This window comes from Letharia lupina (genome assembly GCF_014066315.1).
Source record: "Letharia lupina isolate WasteWater1 chromosome Unknown contig_13, whole genome shotgun sequence".
NCBI classification, from domain to species: Eukaryota; Fungi; Ascomycota; class Lecanoromycetes; order Lecanorales; family Parmeliaceae; genus Letharia; species Letharia lupina.
In genome coordinates, this window is record NW_023502982.1 from 440654 (window position 1) to 457079 (window position 16426).

General features: G+C 50.8%; 4 protein-coding genes across 4 annotated transcripts; 2 read left to right on the top strand and 2 right to left on the bottom strand.

Moving 5' to 3' along the window:
* Window positions 1–429: 429 nt before the first annotated feature.
* HO133_001620 (uncharacterized protein) lies at window positions 430–1290 on the bottom strand (the record flags this gene model as incomplete). The annotated part of the gene is made up of 1 exon (XM_037292548.1): window positions 430–1290. The coding sequence occupies one exon, from the start codon at window positions 1288–1290 to the stop codon at window positions 430–432; it is 861 nt and encodes a 286-aa protein (XP_037151087.1).
* Window positions 1291–1766: 476 nt separating this feature from the next.
* HO133_001621 (uncharacterized protein) lies at window positions 1767–2439 on the top strand (the record flags this gene model as incomplete). Its single annotated transcript, XM_037292549.1, has 2 exons — window positions 1767–2313; window positions 2396–2439. 2 exons carry the CDS (start codon window positions 1767–1769, stop codon window positions 2437–2439), a joined length of 591 nt encoding a protein of 196 aa, XP_037151088.1.
* A 5720-nt stretch (window positions 2440–8159) lies between these two features.
* On the top strand, window positions 8160–10495 carry HO133_001622 (uncharacterized protein; the record flags this gene model as incomplete). The annotated part of the gene is made up of 4 exons (XM_037292550.1): window positions 8160–8457; window positions 8837–8865; window positions 8922–9115; window positions 9373–10495. 4 exons carry the CDS (start codon window positions 8160–8162, stop codon window positions 10493–10495), a joined length of 1644 nt encoding a protein of 547 aa, XP_037151089.1.
* Window positions 10496–13419: 2924 nt separating this feature from the next.
* Window positions 13420–16371, bottom strand: HO133_001623 (uncharacterized protein; the record flags this gene model as incomplete). The annotated part of the gene is given in 6 exon segments (XM_037292551.1): window positions 13420–14605; window positions 14747–15002; window positions 15017–15508; window positions 15571–15625; window positions 15696–15982; window positions 16038–16371. The coding sequence occupies 6 exon segments, from the start codon at window positions 16369–16371 to the stop codon at window positions 13420–13422; spliced, it is 2610 nt and encodes an 869-aa protein (XP_037151090.1).
* Between the last annotated feature and the right edge of the window lie 55 nt (window positions 16372–16426).

Sequence of the window (16426 nt, forward strand, 5' to 3'; positions counted from 1 at the left end):
ACAGCATTCTGTCAGAATATCAGGTATGGTAGAATGAATGGTGTGTAGATTGCATGAATTCTTCTATCTCAGGACTCCCTGGGCCAGTATTTTTTACCCCTCACAAATTAGGTGGTTGTTCCAACAGGTGGCTGGGAGGAGGCTGGGAACCTTATTTTTGACACTCCCCTGTGACCTGCCTCCCCTAGCCCAATCAAAAACATGATGCTATACCCAAATCTGATACCGACAAGCCTTCCTGGCCGTCATCAATAAGCCTTTCCTGGTGCTACCGACAAGCCCTCCTGGCCGTCACCGACAAGCCCTCCTGGCCGTCACCGACAAGCCCTCCTGGCCGTCACCGACAAGCCCTCCTGGCCGTCACCGATAAGCCCTCCTGGCCGTCACCGACAAGCCCTCCTGGCCGTCACCGACAAGCCTTCCTGGCCGTCACAAGTTAATGAATGCTTCCTTTTCACCTGATGCCTCTTGATCCTGCTGTAACTCGTCCCATTTCCGCTTTCGAGATCTCTTTTCGATGGTCCACCTTTCTTGTAGCCATTCCGGGGCTAATTCGGGATGTAACTTCCAACAAACCTCGTCCTCATGAGGCTTTCCACAACGAGAACATTTTACCTCATGCTCGTAGTTCAGAATGGCCTTTCCACTTGGCATCCTCTTACCCGGATGTCTTGTTGTTGCAACCAATCCTACCCCCCCAGTGTCCAAAGTCTTTTCACGTCTCTCTTCTTCCAGAAGCATACTTCTCGCTTTATCAGCAGTCATCCCCAGCGTCACAGCCCAAATCTTGGTGAAGTATTGAAACCGTTCTGGGAGAGTCATGCCAAGACATAGAAGAGTCTGCTTATCGTCGTCGAGAATCACGTTGGTGCCGCGAATACGCTCCTCGAGAGTCTTAATTTGAGTGAGATAGTGAGTCATAGAGTCGAAATCTTCGTACCGGAGCGAGTAGTACTCCCGGGTCAATCGCATGAATTCGGCGTCACCTTTCGGGGCATAGATATTGACTAAGGAGGTCATCATAAGGTAGCCATCGTCAAAAGCGTTAGCCTGAAGTTTCTGCTTGACGGGGCCACTTATGGTAGGGGTAATAAGGTCTGCAGCCTCCATTGCTGAATCACGCCATTTGGCTTGGGCCGTGACTGATTTATCAGGATCCGGGGCCTCTTGAGTGTAGTTCCAGAGCTTTTTACCCCTAAGAAGGGCCTTGACATCGATAAGCCATTCAGAATAGTTGTTGTCCGTAAGCTGACGGATAGGTGACTTGAATGAGGAGGTTTCGGGGTCCATGATTGGCTAGGATAGATGTGGAATAGCGTATGTCTTAAAAGTGGTGGTACCCTAAGCGTCAAGCCCGGGCTCATAACCTGTCAGAATATCAGGTATGGTAGAATGAATGGTGTGTAGATTGCATGAATTCTTCTATCTCAGGACTCCCTGGGCCAGTATTTGTACCCCTCACAAATTAGGTGGTTGTTCCAACAGGTGGCTGGGAGGAGGCTGGGAACCTTATTTTGACAGCATTCCTCCGCCAGCTGCCCAAAATCCCGATCTACGAACTCCCGGCGAATGCAAAATGCCCGATTTGCGTTCAGCCGTACGAAAACGAAACCACCGACAGCGGGAGTTTCGAAAAAGCAGTCCGCCTACCCTGCAACGATACTCATATTTTCGGATCAGAATGCCTGTCAGAATGGCTGAGACACGGGAAAACCTGCCCTTTTTGCCGGCACGAATTCGTCTTCCCGAACGGAGACGACCGAGGAATGGAAGGAGGAGAAGGAGAAGAAGGAGAAGGAGAAAGACTCTTCTTGACATTCAACATCCAACGTAACCAAGACTGGGACGAATACTGGTACATCACCTTCTGGATCTTGCATTTACAAGGAGACGAACTCATCGAACGGAAATGGCGGCAGTGGCAGCAGGATTGGATCGCAGCCGCAGAGCAATGGGACGCCGGCAGTCGAGCCCACGCCAGAGCAGCGCTCTCGAACTCGCAGCTGACGCCTCGAAAAATCCTCGAGGATGAGCGCCAAGTCAAAGTGACAGCGGGGGCGATCCAAACCCTACGGTTCAGAGAGTATCGTCTTTACCAGTATTTCCGGCCTGATGGAGCGGAGCGTCCGGAGTTGAAAGCTCCGCCGGGGTTCCAGCTTACTCCGGCCCAGGAGGATGCGCTCTTTCGGGAGCTCGAGCGGAGAGACGCCTTCCAGGTCACGGCGCGCTACAATGGGGTCAGCAGACGCGAACAGTGGGGCAAGCTTCGCGACGTTGGCTTTGTTTGGGATCCGGACTGGGCGATGTTCTGGCGTTCGAGGCTTGGTCGTTGGAGTAGATATCCGTATTAAGCGTGCATACAAATTGTCTGCACCCGTACTTTAAATGAGTAAAGAGGGAGGATTCGAAGGTGACGCATACTTGGAGAAGTCTGTGTGATTGCGGGAGTTTGGAGCTCCAGTACCAACGTAAAGCCACATTCCCTTCAGAGCCTTGCTAAGATGATTATAAAAGCTGTATCTCTTGCTGTGCAAATCCATCCATTCCAAGCGCTTCTCCATACATGAGTCCATAAACATAGGCGTCCCTAATCAGTACGTGTGCGTCTTCTACTTCTCTTAGGATGAACGGAGTGTGTTGGAGTTCAGCATCTCAGCCCTATTGTGCTTGGCAACAACTATAAGTAGCACACAAACTCCATAGAAAAATAATAAGCCGTCATCAATTTCATTAGGTTATAAGCCCGGTTTGACGAAATCGTTATCACGACGGCTTCCTTTGTAAGATTACTAAAGATATTCTTACGTCGTATAATTCAGCCATAGAGATCCCAATCGACGTCCGCTGCGTTAACACAAGTTGCTACTCACACCTCTACGGCTTCTCAGCGCAATTCCACACCTCACATATTCTACGATACGATATCGATTACAGCACTATTAAAGGCAGACGATTGGGGGGGCTTAAAGGGCTAGGATTTAGGGGAGGAAAGGTGGAAGCGCATCAGATAAGGCTCTAGGGGAGGACTCGATAGTTAGAAAGATGTTAGATACTAGTGTCAGATGCCAGTGCCAGAGTCAACGTCGCCTATGCCCGATGCTAGTGCCAGAAGCCTATACATTTCGAAGTCGAATTAGTCACTCGATACCCTACAACACGCCACAAAGTCCTCTCTCTACGAAGGCATTCGACAAGGCTTTAGGGGAGGACAGTTTAGGGAGAGGCATGAAGGAACAGACACCCACTTAAAGCCTATAAACCAGTCACTCGATATACCCTACAGCAAGTCATCTCGGAAAGCCCTACTACGATAGGCACACTCACATCCAAAGCACTCTTCCCGGTTTCCCTACACGAGCGAGGTTTACGGGTTTAAGGAGGCTTCAAAGCAAAACACAGGCAATGGAATTCATGGAAAGCTACAGCTACAGTCCCAAAGGGGAAGCAAATAAACCTTCGCTACAGGGGGAGTATTGGAGTTTAGCATCTTAGCTCTATTGTGCTTGACAACAACTATAAGTAGCACACAAACTCCATAGAAAAACAATAAGCCGTCATCAATTTCATCAGAGTGTCTCCGCCCAAAACGATTGCGATCTGGTCTTCCTCAACCACAGACGCAGGTACCATGCCGATAACCCCTTTAACGTCACGTAAACTCTTCGTCGATAAGTGAATTGATGCACGTACTTATGATACTGGACGGCTGCAAGGTCGGCGTCCTCTTCTGTCGCAAACTGTGTAAGTGCGCAGAAATGAGGAACCGAACGCTCTTCTCGAGTTGCGATAGTATTCCCCTTGTGCAATCTTTCAGTCATTCTTCTATGATCCTCTACCGGCTTCGTGATTCTTGTTCTGTCGGTCGGAATGCATCGTATGATCAATGTAGGCGGTGCAGTACCATGGCCATCAAAGACATTCCCATCAAGCTTTCATGACCCTTGGACAAGAACTGTAACGCTTGTAATGTCAACCTTTGATGTGGAGCGTCGAATCTGCCCAATATACTTGGAACAGCTTGAGGAAAGGATCAGGATCGAGGTTGAAAGAGGTAGTACAAGCAGGAGTCCGCGCAACACAGCAATCTTGCGACTCCTTCAGATTGCGACTTGGTTGGTTCCTCATTATGTTCATGGGAATCAGCAACGATCGCAGCATCCACAACATGGCGATCTACATCATCCCTGCTCTGAAAAGGTCCAACATGCGTCCCAGGACTGCTACGACTGTCAGTATCTTTGAGGTTCTGCTGGGCATTCCTATTATTAAAGTGGTCGTCAAGATTCGCCGAAGGTATTTGTATTTCGTGCTCTTCCATTCTTCCCGAAGGAGCCGCGTAAGCAAGTAGCTGTATCTCCTAGCATCATTCTCTGTCAGTGCGCGAGAATAGGCATCATGAAGCGAATCAATTGCTTACACCGTCTAGATTTCACTCTGGACATCATGATCGAGTATGTAGTTAATATCAAGGCAGGAAGTGGAAAAGAGTACGGTATTGATTGAAACATTTTGTAGCAGGATATGGGTTGGTCAGTGAGAGGCAAGAGCCCCGGTATCAATGGTGGGCAGGGCTCGGCCGTGCAAAATGCAGACAGTGCCGTGCCTATGCAGATCACCGCACGCCTCTGCGTCTCGGTCGAGCCCACACCACCCTTCAACTTCGATCAAGGCCCAATAACCACGATGTACCGCGGGGTACGAATCGCAGCCTTGCATCGTCTTCTTCTTCTTCTGATTCAGCCTCGTGTTCTTCTTCTTCTGAACCAGCCTCGTAGCCTTCCCTTTATCAGAAGTCATGTGGATTGAGGGAGGCTCAATCGAGTTCTGAAAACCACCTACCTGATTGAAAAATCCGCCGGCGACATACGCGCCAGGCATGGGATCCCATACCACCGCCGGAATCATGCGGACATCGATGGGTCTCTAAACTTTGCATTTCTGCTGCGTGGCAACATGGCTACTCCGCTTGGTGTAGTCACACGCTGGGCTCCCGAGACGTCGTTTTTCCTCGGCTCAAGGTGGACGGCTGCCGGTACTTCTCTCCTCTTCCTCTTCCTCTCTTCATCTTGGCCAGGGTGAGTTGAAGAGGAAAACCTCGCCATCTAAGCAGGAAAGTTCAGAATGCTAAAGGTTCTGGAATCTACTCCCACCTGTGTCTCATTTCTTGTCCGTTTCTGGGAGAGTTGTATGGCAGCGTTGATGATGTATCTAAAACCACATTGTTGTTACAACGTATATCGCCTGTTTTCATTCCGCTTTAACCTCACTCAAAGGTACTTTCTCCGTGTCTAAATGGAGTTTTCGTCTTGCCATCAAGTTGGATACTATGTTGTAAAAGCCCATGAACATTAAACACAAAACCGTCAAGGGAACGCTGATCGCTATGTACAACCACCACCTACTGCTAATTGTGAAAATTGCCTGGCCATCGGTCCCTTGGGAAGTGCTGAAAAAGCCCATGCCAAAGATACTGCTGACGAGGGAGGCAGGCAAGAAAAGCATCGAAAAGATCTGGATGATGCGGAGTGCTCGGCTGTCTTGATGGGAAGCGCGTGCGATTTGTGTGGATTCGGTTGCCATTCTGAGATTCACCTTGGAGAGAGTATTAGCGGAAACCTGCCAAGCTGGACTCGTGCTCACAAACTTCCGCGTCTCGTTGGTTGACCATCGCAAAGCCTTCACTGACACCAATCTTGGTTTTCTCATTGTAGAGGTTGCTATAGGTGCGAATAAGCTTTGCTTCTCTCAGGAAAGAGTTGAATGTCTCTCGGAGCGGTGCACGCAGCTCCGTTTCATCCCGCATAGAGGTCGCTGAAGCGATTCTTGGAATGGCCGTTGAAAAAAGGTTATCCTCAAACCACTGATTCTGTCTTCTTAAATGCTCGAGGGTTCCATCAAGAACGTCATAGTCAGTGGAGATTTGTTGGATCTGCCGCGAAAACGCTAGGAAGATCTGTACCCTCTTTGTGTAATCATTAGCCGTTTTCAATTGCTGAGCTTTGAACTCCTGAACTCCCACATTGATGGATTAGTCAACGTCTTCAATACCGAAAGGTCAAGCCAGGGTCAAAAGGGTAATACTTGCCCACTCGTACAGAGGATCCGAAAACTCGTGCAAGAAATCGTATGATTGGTGCAGGAGAGCTCTAGCAAAGTATGCGTGGAGGATCATTGGATGTCGCTGTAATTGTAGACCGGTTTTTCCCTGAAATATGGATTGGAAGTTTTCTCTCATTGCCGGTGGCCATCCTAGCACAAGAACATGCAGCCTCTTGGTGAACAGGTCGTACTTGGACCATAGAGAGAAGCGTCTCCAATCGGCCACCTTGCGAGAAAGATCGCGGGCTGTTTCATCTCCGTGAAGCCAGTTCGATCGAATTACGGCAGAGTACCACAGCTCTGTCGTGATGATCAGGGCTCATGGTCTGCTTGATAGGAAAGGTTCACACCAGCTGTGGCACCTACCGTGCTGGTGCGGCTTATACGTGGATTGATCAAAACGCGTGGCACTTCCCGGCATATGCTGACGGGATATGAAGCCCGCAAAGCGTGGAGAGATGTCGAACGTATCAAAGATGGAGCGGAGATGGGCTGAGGTGACAGAAAGCCTCTCCTGATCCTTCTGAACGCAATCGACAAAACTATGTAGACACAGGAAAATCCGTTAGATCTCTTGGATCATTGTGCTTGGAATCATCTTGCTAGCCTCTGGCAACAGGGGGAACCAGGTTACTTGCATGACTCTTGTATCATAGCTCCCGGGTCGGTCGTTCTGTCGCAGCGTTAACCAAAAGTATGCGCCAGGGGTTATCGGCTTTATCCTTGCTCTAAGGACCCGGGCGGCGGGGTCCCTAGAAAAGAAAAAATACCCGCGCAAGTCTAAGGCAGGCTAAGGGACGGTAGACTAGGTAGCTAACCTTAACAATCTCAACCAATTCATCACCGCCAACATCAGACCTCATGATCCCATTGCCGCTAATCACATCGAAGACGTGCCCTATGGAGTTGTCCACCGTGAAGTGATCTTGGGCATGGAAACAATTCTCATGGTCTCCATTAAGGATCAGGTCAAGTTCCTGTCGAGAATCTTCCGATGGGTGCCTGCCAGCTAACTTGCTCGCCATCAAGGAATAGGAATCTTCAATGATGCTATCTTGTAATTCACTTTGTACGAACTTCTACCAGAAGCACCTATTCTCCAGGAGGCTCAGCGATGATGAGAAAGTTACATGCTGTAGGAGCCCGCGCACCTTATGTAGCGGCTAGGATCGACAATTACTACCCACCATCACACCAATTCGATCCTGCAATCCTGAGCTGATCAGCACACATAGCCCTGTGGACCTTGCTTTTTGATCCTCCAGCCTTATAGGGGCAGGCAATGTCACCCGTCATTTCGAGTCCAACCCCCATTGACAGCTGGTCTTTTTTTTTGTGGCTCGATTCAAATCCCAAAAGCTCTTCTAACATGTCTTTGTTTGGCAAGTGAATCCAGATGTCTTCCGGTGCATTAACATCAATTCTTTAGCTCGTGCGACTTGATTTTCTGTGCTGAAATATACGGGAAGGAGGCTTTCCGGGTAGCTTAACCGCCCTTATCCAAGACCATTGCAACCCGGCTTAGGTGCCGTCCTGTGCAGGCATCACTACCTCTCTCTGTCATCGACAAATCATATGATATCGAAGTTACTCCTGAGATTCCAAGTGGTCTTACCGAGCAACCTTGCCGCTTGCCGGAGATGGCGGAAATTATTTCTGGATTACAGAGCATGATTGATCGCCACCGCAGGTAAGATCTGTCAGCGTGTCTAGTTCCTTCTATGCATGCGTCCTTCCTACATCCTTCCATCCTTCCATGCATATTCCATCATTGTTCCTTTCATGTAGTTAGCCATAGATAGCCGTGGCTTTGTTCTCCATCAGCTACATAATAGCTGATGGCCCCACCACTGAATCTACACGCTTTCTATCATCACCACTGCTGTGCTACGCTGAGAAGATCTGTCCCAATGCAGCATCGTTTTTTGGGCCTAGGCGCTCTTCCATGCAGCTAAAATTACCACTCGCTTCCGACCGAGGCGACGAACAGCTCGGACTTTGAGGGGTTGATCTCGCATTGCAGTCTGACTTCGCCCTACTTTGAGGTGGGAAACACCATCATGTCTACTATTGTGCAAGCAATCCAAGAGACACACGACTCGAAGGTTTATCAACAACGTACTACCACTGTTATAACTTTCGGTGGAATTGATTATTATCTTGATCAAGCCCCAGCCCACGTAATTTCTTTTCAGCCTTCCAAGCCCACGGACAGGCTTTCCAATGGCCTCCAAGAAAACCTGCTTCCGTGCACAGTAATCAATTGGTCGAAAGACCAGCTTTACAAGGAAGACCTGGATGCTATTAGTGCCAAATTTGTTCTCCGTGATGATGTTTGGACGCCGGCGTTTCTCGAGGGTGAGGCTAGCCGTCGTACCAAAACTGCAACCAAGGATTGCTAACAATGTAACATTTGTCAACAGTCGTCATACTCCAAAAATCCCAGACTTCGAAAATATGTGTTGCGCAAGATGGGGCCTCTGTTCTCTTAGAATTAGAGGCTACTCAACTGCTGACCGGTCCTTATGCAATCCGGCCATCAACTGGAGAGATTTTTCATGTATCGCGTTTATACGAAGATGATTGCAGCGCGTTCATTGGAGGATCTCTCACATCCAGCGCTCAGCTTCATTCTTCCCAGTGGCTCATCACAGGGGTGCGAAAATCTGACTTGACGAGGGCGGATTCGCTGACTTTAATTAGGGTCGTATAGCTGTCCCTTCAAGACTTGACACAGAGTGTACACCTACAAAACCCTTAGCAGGGGTATGGTTTTCAGCGGAAAGTAAGATACTGGATGGTATTAGCTGATTGATATCAAGTTACGTTTCGCTGTCAAAGACATCATTGATGTGGCCGGTCTCGAAACAGGTCTTGGAAACCGCAGCTATCGGAGGCTCTACCCGGGCCGGCCTTCTTCAGCTCGGTGCGTCGACCGCCTCATCGATGCAGGTGCGGTTCTAGTGGGCAAGACGAAGACAACCCAATTTGCTGAGGGGGAAGCACCCATACAATGGTACAGTTTCCTTCTTCAATTTCCACCATACTCTTCTCTTTCGTACATATATGCCCTACAAGGATACGGCAACCATATTGACGGCCGAGGAGGCTCTCAAATCTTGGATTTGGCCACAGTGATTACGCCCGCTAAGAGGCCTTTTGAATTCTAATTGACATTCTCGACTGACTGAATGATAAGCTCCTCAGCACGTATCCTGGGTGGCTGGTTTTTAGCGTCATTGATGTATTACAATTACTCATTCGCTTTGTTAGGACTGACTACCTTGCCCCCTTCAACCCCCGCGGCGACTCGTACCAATCACCCTCTTCTTCAAGCGCCGGCTCCGCTGTCGCTTCTGCTGCCTACCCTTGGCTCGACTTCACCATCGGAACTGACACCGGGGGCTCCATTCGACACCCGGCAGGTGTTTGTGGCACGTATGGCATGCGAGCTTCCACCAACGTCGTCTCGACTGCAGGCATATATTCGGTGTCGCCGCTCCTTGACAGCGTTGGAGTGTTCGCTCGATCTGCTCCCGTCGTGGAAGCCGTCGTGAAAAGCTTGATGGAGTTGTCCTCGGTCCCATTGAAACCCCGAGTGAAATATAAGCTTCTATACCCCGTCCGAGCCAAGGACACCAAGCCTCAAGACTCGCGTCGTTGGTTCCCGTATCCCGGCGAACCAGGCTCTGCGGCAGACGTTGAGGAACTCTTCGAGGAGACCATCCAAAAGCTTGAATCACACCTCAAATGCACCCGGAGCCCATTCAATCTCGATGACTTGTGGCGGCAAACTCGTCCCGCCGGACAGGATCAAAGCTTGGACAAGGCCACTGGCGGGATATACACAGTGCTTACTACCCACTCCTGCGTCCGGAACACCATCGATCCATTCATAGCTGATTTCAAGGCCACAAACAATGGCCGCTCACCATTCATCGACGCCGTAGTCAAAGCTCGACAAGACCACGGCCGATCGACCACCACCCTGCAATACGAAACCGCAGTACAATCCGCCAAAACGTTCTCGCAGTGGTTCAGAGAGATCGTCCTCGCCAGATCGGCCGAAGACGAGTTTCCCTTGCTCATCTTCCCCCAGAGCTGGGGCTCCCCAACCTACCGCGATGACCCGGACAAAGGACCCTTATTCTTCTCCTCTTTCTCGATCTACAGCCTAAGCTACCTGTCAGGGTGTCCGGATTGCACCGTCCCTGTCGGAGAAGTGCCATGCCAGTCGCGCGTCACAGAGGCTGAGATGTTCCTACCGGTCTCTCTGTCTATGTTGAGCCCGCCCGAGACGGATCTCCGATTACTGGCCTTATTGTCGGAGCTGGAAGGGAAGGGGATTCTAAGGCCTGTACAAGCTGGGATGCGCATGTACGGGGAGGCGAAGTAGCGGGGTGGGATTGATAGAGTTCGAAAGACGTGAATGGGATATCGGAATACTTGGATACCAGAACTTTAGCAATGTGCAACGAGGCTTAACGATACATTTTACCTGACTCTTCTCGCACCCTTGCGTTGCCGATTCGTTGGATACTGTGGTAGGTATTGCGTGACGGAACCGAGCCCCTTCAGTCATAGCGAGAACTCCTCTTGGTACAGCGATTTAATCCTATCGACAATCATACACATCTGCCCAACTTGTCGAAATAAGGTTCCCAGCCTCCCCCCAGCCACCTGTTGGAACAACCACCTAATTTGTGAGGGGTACAAATACTGGCCCAGGGGAGCTCTGAGATAGAATAATTCATGCAAGCTACACACCACTCACTGTACTTAACCTGATTCCAAATCTGTATCATCTACAATGGCTGCGATGAGCTCCGCAGTAACTGGGCTCAGGCCGCACTGGTTGGTCCAAAATCTGACTCCAATGCACATTCCATGGCGGGCCCTCCGGCTCCCTGTTGAAGCAGGTAGACGAGCTACAAGAAAAGATCAGCGAGCTATGTATGGATACTGAAACACACAATTCAATGGCCTAGGGTCTGTGCATCACCGATTCAAACTAAGCTAAAGCCAGCAATGCGTGACCTTTATTCCGAAATATCTGCGAATTTTTAGAATTAAGCCTACACGCACATGATGATATTCAGACCAAGACTACGACCTAAGCTTCATTCCCTATTCATACACACAAACTCGCTAAAGTAAAGTATCAAGCCGTCGCTTCCGTCCGCTCACCTCCTGGGAGTGCGCCTTCCGATGCTCTCGCACCTGGTAGAACCGAGAGCATGCCGCCCTGTTTCTATCCACGGAGCTCGATCAATCTCTCGCGTGTCTATGAGGAAATTTGGGAACTTAAGCAAAGTTTGCTCGATGAAGAAGCTTTCCACCTGCTCCTTACAGAAGCATTCTCGTCTGGAAAGACGTTCACGCCGGCATTGATTTCATTTTCAAGTTCCTTGATCGTTGTGCCCTACAGCTCCTCCGCCTTGTCTAGCTCCTCACATAACCTCTGGAGTCGAGAGAGAAAATTCGCCGGACAACACGAACCATTCTTTGTCTCGGAACGCTTTGACCTTTTTGCACTCTCGTGACATTTTCTGGATGTAGGTGGTCGATGAAGATTTTTCCTCGTTTTCGTCGTCCGGACCTTTTCTTTCTCAAGCTGCTTGTCTTCTGTATTGATGACGAGGGGTTTTTCAAACTCGAGGTGGCGAAAGCAGACGGCAAGGACATTCAAGTCAGTCGGTGTACCGGACATGAAGACCGGAGCGCACCTACTCGAAGGATTGTGGGTGTTGTAAGCTTGACCTGTTCGTTCTTATGATGTGGTCCTTCCTTGCCTGCGTTGTTGATTGAGACTTCGCCGGCAGAGAAGATGTGGTTTCCCTTGATGGGACCAGGGAAAGAACAAGATAACCAGCTTTGCTACGCATGATGAAGAGACGGGTCGTTCAAGGATCACAAGTGACGCCAGGAATATATGATTACTCGTGCGAAGTCCTATCATTTCTACGCAACCAGCCATTTGCTTGATGAAACAGATCGACCTCAAGGCGACACTTGCTGACGTCGTCAACAGCAAGGCCGGTTCAGCCAGCCACACGAACCTCCGCGGTATGCGGCACGAATGATTGCGAAGAAGGTGTCAAGAACATGAAGCCTTTCAGACGGCCACGGATAACTAGATTCGAGACCTTCCTCTTTCAGCCAGCCACTTTCGATTACACGACTTTGGCGATTGGATATCGTGAAGATCAGCATTTTCAGCCAGCCGCTTTCAAAGAAAAACTGGTTTCAGTGACGCACGGACGTCTGGCCCACGAGACAACATTGTCGCTGATCTTCTTCAAGATACCTTCTAGTCCATTGTTCTATCTGAGCGGAGCTCCCACGTATCACAATCTTTAAACATCTCCCTCATCGACCTTCGGTAGAAATACTACCTCCTGAGTGGGTAACAGGAAATACTTCTGAGCATGACAAGCCCTTGCATTCATGATATATACACCAATAGTCCAATCACAGCCGGCCGGCATAACAATCGAAGCCTCCGCCAATGACAAAGCCAGCGCCTTGGCTGTCAGTCTTGAAGATCGCCGAGACCGACCCCACACAGCTCAGTACTTGCTCATCTTTGGTCACCTGTCGGCAACAATAACATCAAAATCCGCCCGAGATCTGGGACTTATCCACCGCTCCTCGATCCCGACGTGTGTTCAGCCGTCTTCCAATCCAGCGTTTAGAATCGGTCAACCTCGTCCGGACAGATGCAGACTCGATACACTTACGGAAGAAAGTACGCTTGTGCGGTCACCGATGATGAGTAGGGCGAAAGAAATTAAGAAAGCTTTTAGACTCATCATTCGCCATCGAGGATGCTGTACTTCGAGGGTTTTGGAATGCGAGCTCGCGACCAGCGTTGAGCGCGCCGACACCGGGTCCGAGTAGCGCATCACCTATGATGGCTCCGGCGCCGGCGCCGAGGAAACTGGCCCTGGTGGACTTGCTCTTTCTTCTTTCCGCGTATGTCTGGTCCATGGTGGTGGTGGTGGTGATGGTGATGGTGGAAAAACACGGAGGAAAGTCTGGCCGTGGTTAATGTAGAGGAAATTCCGTTAAATGGCGTAGGGATGAGCCAACGGTATTGAGTTATGGGACAAAGCGACGCGTTCTCACCTTCACCCATTAGATAAAAGACCGCAGACTTGAAAGGATGTTATAATTCGCGAGGCAAGTTGACGGCTAGGATCCCGTGGCTTTGTCAAAGCCTACATTTTCACTGCTCATGTGCACTGGCCCAGGATAATTTGTGCCTTTTGGCTTGCTGCCAACAAGCTCTTATACTCGCTATTCAAAGTTCTTATCCTCCTAGACCTCTATCCGCTCATCCAACCCAACCTCCCCCTCCCCACCCTCACCCTCACCCGTACCTCCATCCACGCGTTCCACCCGGCCAACCCCAAGCTCCACAAACAAGGGCACGTGATCACTCGGTCCCCTCTCCTCCTCACTATCCAACACATCCGCCCCCCTGACCCCGCGTCGAGCTTCCAACCCTCTCGTCACCAGTATCAAATCCACCCTGTCCCCACCCGAGCCCCACGGCTTATCCCTAGGCCTATAAGTGAATTTCCTCCGCGGCCCATGCACCAAGCGGAACGTATCGACCATGCCCAGATCCCTCATGAACTTCTCTTCGAAATCAGCCCGGTTCCGCACGTGCTCTTCGCCCATCCGTAACCGCGGGAAGGAATCGATGACCGAGCGCGAGACGTTGATGTCACCGGCGACAACGACATCCCACCCTTTGTCCTCGTACCGACGAACCTCATCCCTCAGCAGGGAGTGGAAGATACGTTTCCGATCATGTCTGTCGCCGACCACCTTTCCCGTAGCAGGGTCGCGGTAGTCGTTCGTGGTGCCATTGACCGCGTAGACATTCGCAACCATCACGCTCCATCCCGGTATCTCGACCAACAACACCCGCCCTTCGAGATCCCATCCTACCGTCCTCGTCGTAGGCTCGGGTACATCGCGCCGTACGAGCGTGCAGACGCCATACACCTTGCCCCCGAAGCCGGTAGCGTTGTGTTTGTCCCGCGGAAGGCCGAAATGGGCATCGTAGAGGTGGCGGTCGCCGTCGTTGTCATCGGCGGAGTCTAGGGGCGCGTTGACGGCGCGGCGGACCGAGGCTTGGGTCTTCGTGTCGGTCGGGGCGATCTTGACTTCCTGGAGGCAGAGGATGTGGGGCCATTTCCACCTCTTGAGGTTTGCGCGGAGTGAGGGTTTTGGCGGTGCGGGGTTCGAGAGGGTGTTCGGGGCAGAGGTTGGCTTGAGGAAGTTGGTGATTGGTGGGGTAGAGGGGGGAAGGAAGGGGTTGATGCCGTTGATGTTCCAGGAGTAGATGTGGAGACTGTCATCTGTGGATGTGGAGGGCAAGTCATGGGCGGAAATGGATGGGAGGGATGGTGGAGAGGGATGGTGAATTTTTGGATCGGAGATACGGCGGCGTTTGAGGGGTGGAGGACTGACTTCTGGAGATGGCATCTCCTGTCTACAAGAGGCGAACTGTCAGATTTGATTGGCAGTTGCAGCGGCAGGAGTCTTCTGTATCTTGCCAATACCAATATTACGAATGATGAGGTTGACGTCCAGAAATCCTCATTCGGACCACTTCTACGTATGACGGCAGGACCTCTTCGCATAATCGCCAACACCCGAGAACACCCTGCTTTTTGGTGTCTTGCCTGCCTCTTGGCGCTTTTGGATCTTGCTCCGTTTGAAGGTTATAATATCGGGTAGGAAAAATACAAGAGAGGTGGGTGCGGCTTTCAAGGCAGTGCTGAGATTTCTAGTCTGGTGTGTAGATTGCTTGAACCTGCGTATCTGAGGACTCCCCTGGGCTATTCGACAGTCCCGTTCCCTTCTTTGGGCAAGCCTTGCAATGCCTCCTGCCTCGACTTACTCCCAACGTCCAAAAACGGTTTCTCCCCAATACTAACCGCCCTATGACCCAACCTCTCGCCCAACCCCTCATAATCTGGCGTCGCGGCATGATAAACACTTCTGTTATCCCAAATTGCCACGTCATTCGGGTTCTGCCAGCGATGTCGAACCTGCAAATCATGGTTATCCACAATTAATTTCACGAACCACTCCAGCAGCGCTTTCGATTCCAAGGGTGTCACGTCGTTGACGTGCTGCACGTGGGTGCCGACTGCGAAGACGGATTTCCAGCCTGTGACAGGGTTCGTGCGGATGACCGGATGGATAGCGGAGAGTTCTTCGCCGATGTTGTAGGGGGAGCCGCGGGGGGCGGAGTAGAGTTTGAAGTCGCCGTTTTTGGCGGTCTCGTTGAATTTGGGCTGCGCGTAGGTGGCGGTTAGGGTCTCCAGGAACTTTTGGTAGGGGCTGGAAAGGCGGTCGTAGAGCTCGTAGCCGGAAGCCCAGAGGGTGTCTGGTGGTGATTCATTGTCAGCATTGCAAAATCAGAGGCCACTAGAAGGGGGGAAGATATACCTCCTCCGGTACCTGGGAGCTCGACAAGCCGCAGAATGGCATAGTCACTTGGCACCTGTGGGTATTCGAATGCTATTAGTCGACGTAGACGAGTTGGAATCGAGACTTGGGCTGAATGTTCTCACGGGCTCGAATGTGATGTCCGAGTGCCATCCCTCTTTTCCACTCTGCCTTTTCTCACCCGCAAACATGAATTGACCTTTGTAAAGCTTCTTGAGCTGGCGAGAACTAATGATGCTGACCTCGTCATCTCCTCCGCCGTCGTCGCGGCCCGAGTTGATGACCGGATGAATATGCAGCTTGGACGATGCTGGTTTTCCGGAGAGTTCGCCAAGGCGCTGCGCGAGTTCTTTTTGGAGGCTGTCATCTAGACCGTCTTGGGCTCGAAAAAAGACGACACCGCGTTGGGAGACTGTTTAGACAGCTGTCAGTTGACGACCCTGTACTATGATCGGAGACGAACAGACTCGTAATAGCCAAATCTCTGATCAGCTCATCAGAATTGGGGGCCCTAAGCCAATCGGCGAGCTTGGCTTCTGGGAATTCTTTGCCAATGACTGGAGTCACGTCGAAAGACTTAAACTCGTTGAGAACGCCCTTGAGCTCCAGTGGAGGACTGGGAGACTCATGATGCGTTGGCCCAGGAATCTCTTTCGCTTCGCCGTTTGAGGCTGCTGCGGCGTTCTCTTTGGCATTCCCGTTAGAAGCCGGTTGAGCTTGAGTATCACCGTTCGTAGGAAGTGCTTTTGTGGGTACCGGAATCTCAGAATCAAAAGTTGTATCATCCGCATGAGGTGCCATGATCTCAGAGTCTGAAAAGGTTTTGAGGTCTTGGACCAATTCTTTCGGGCAGTTG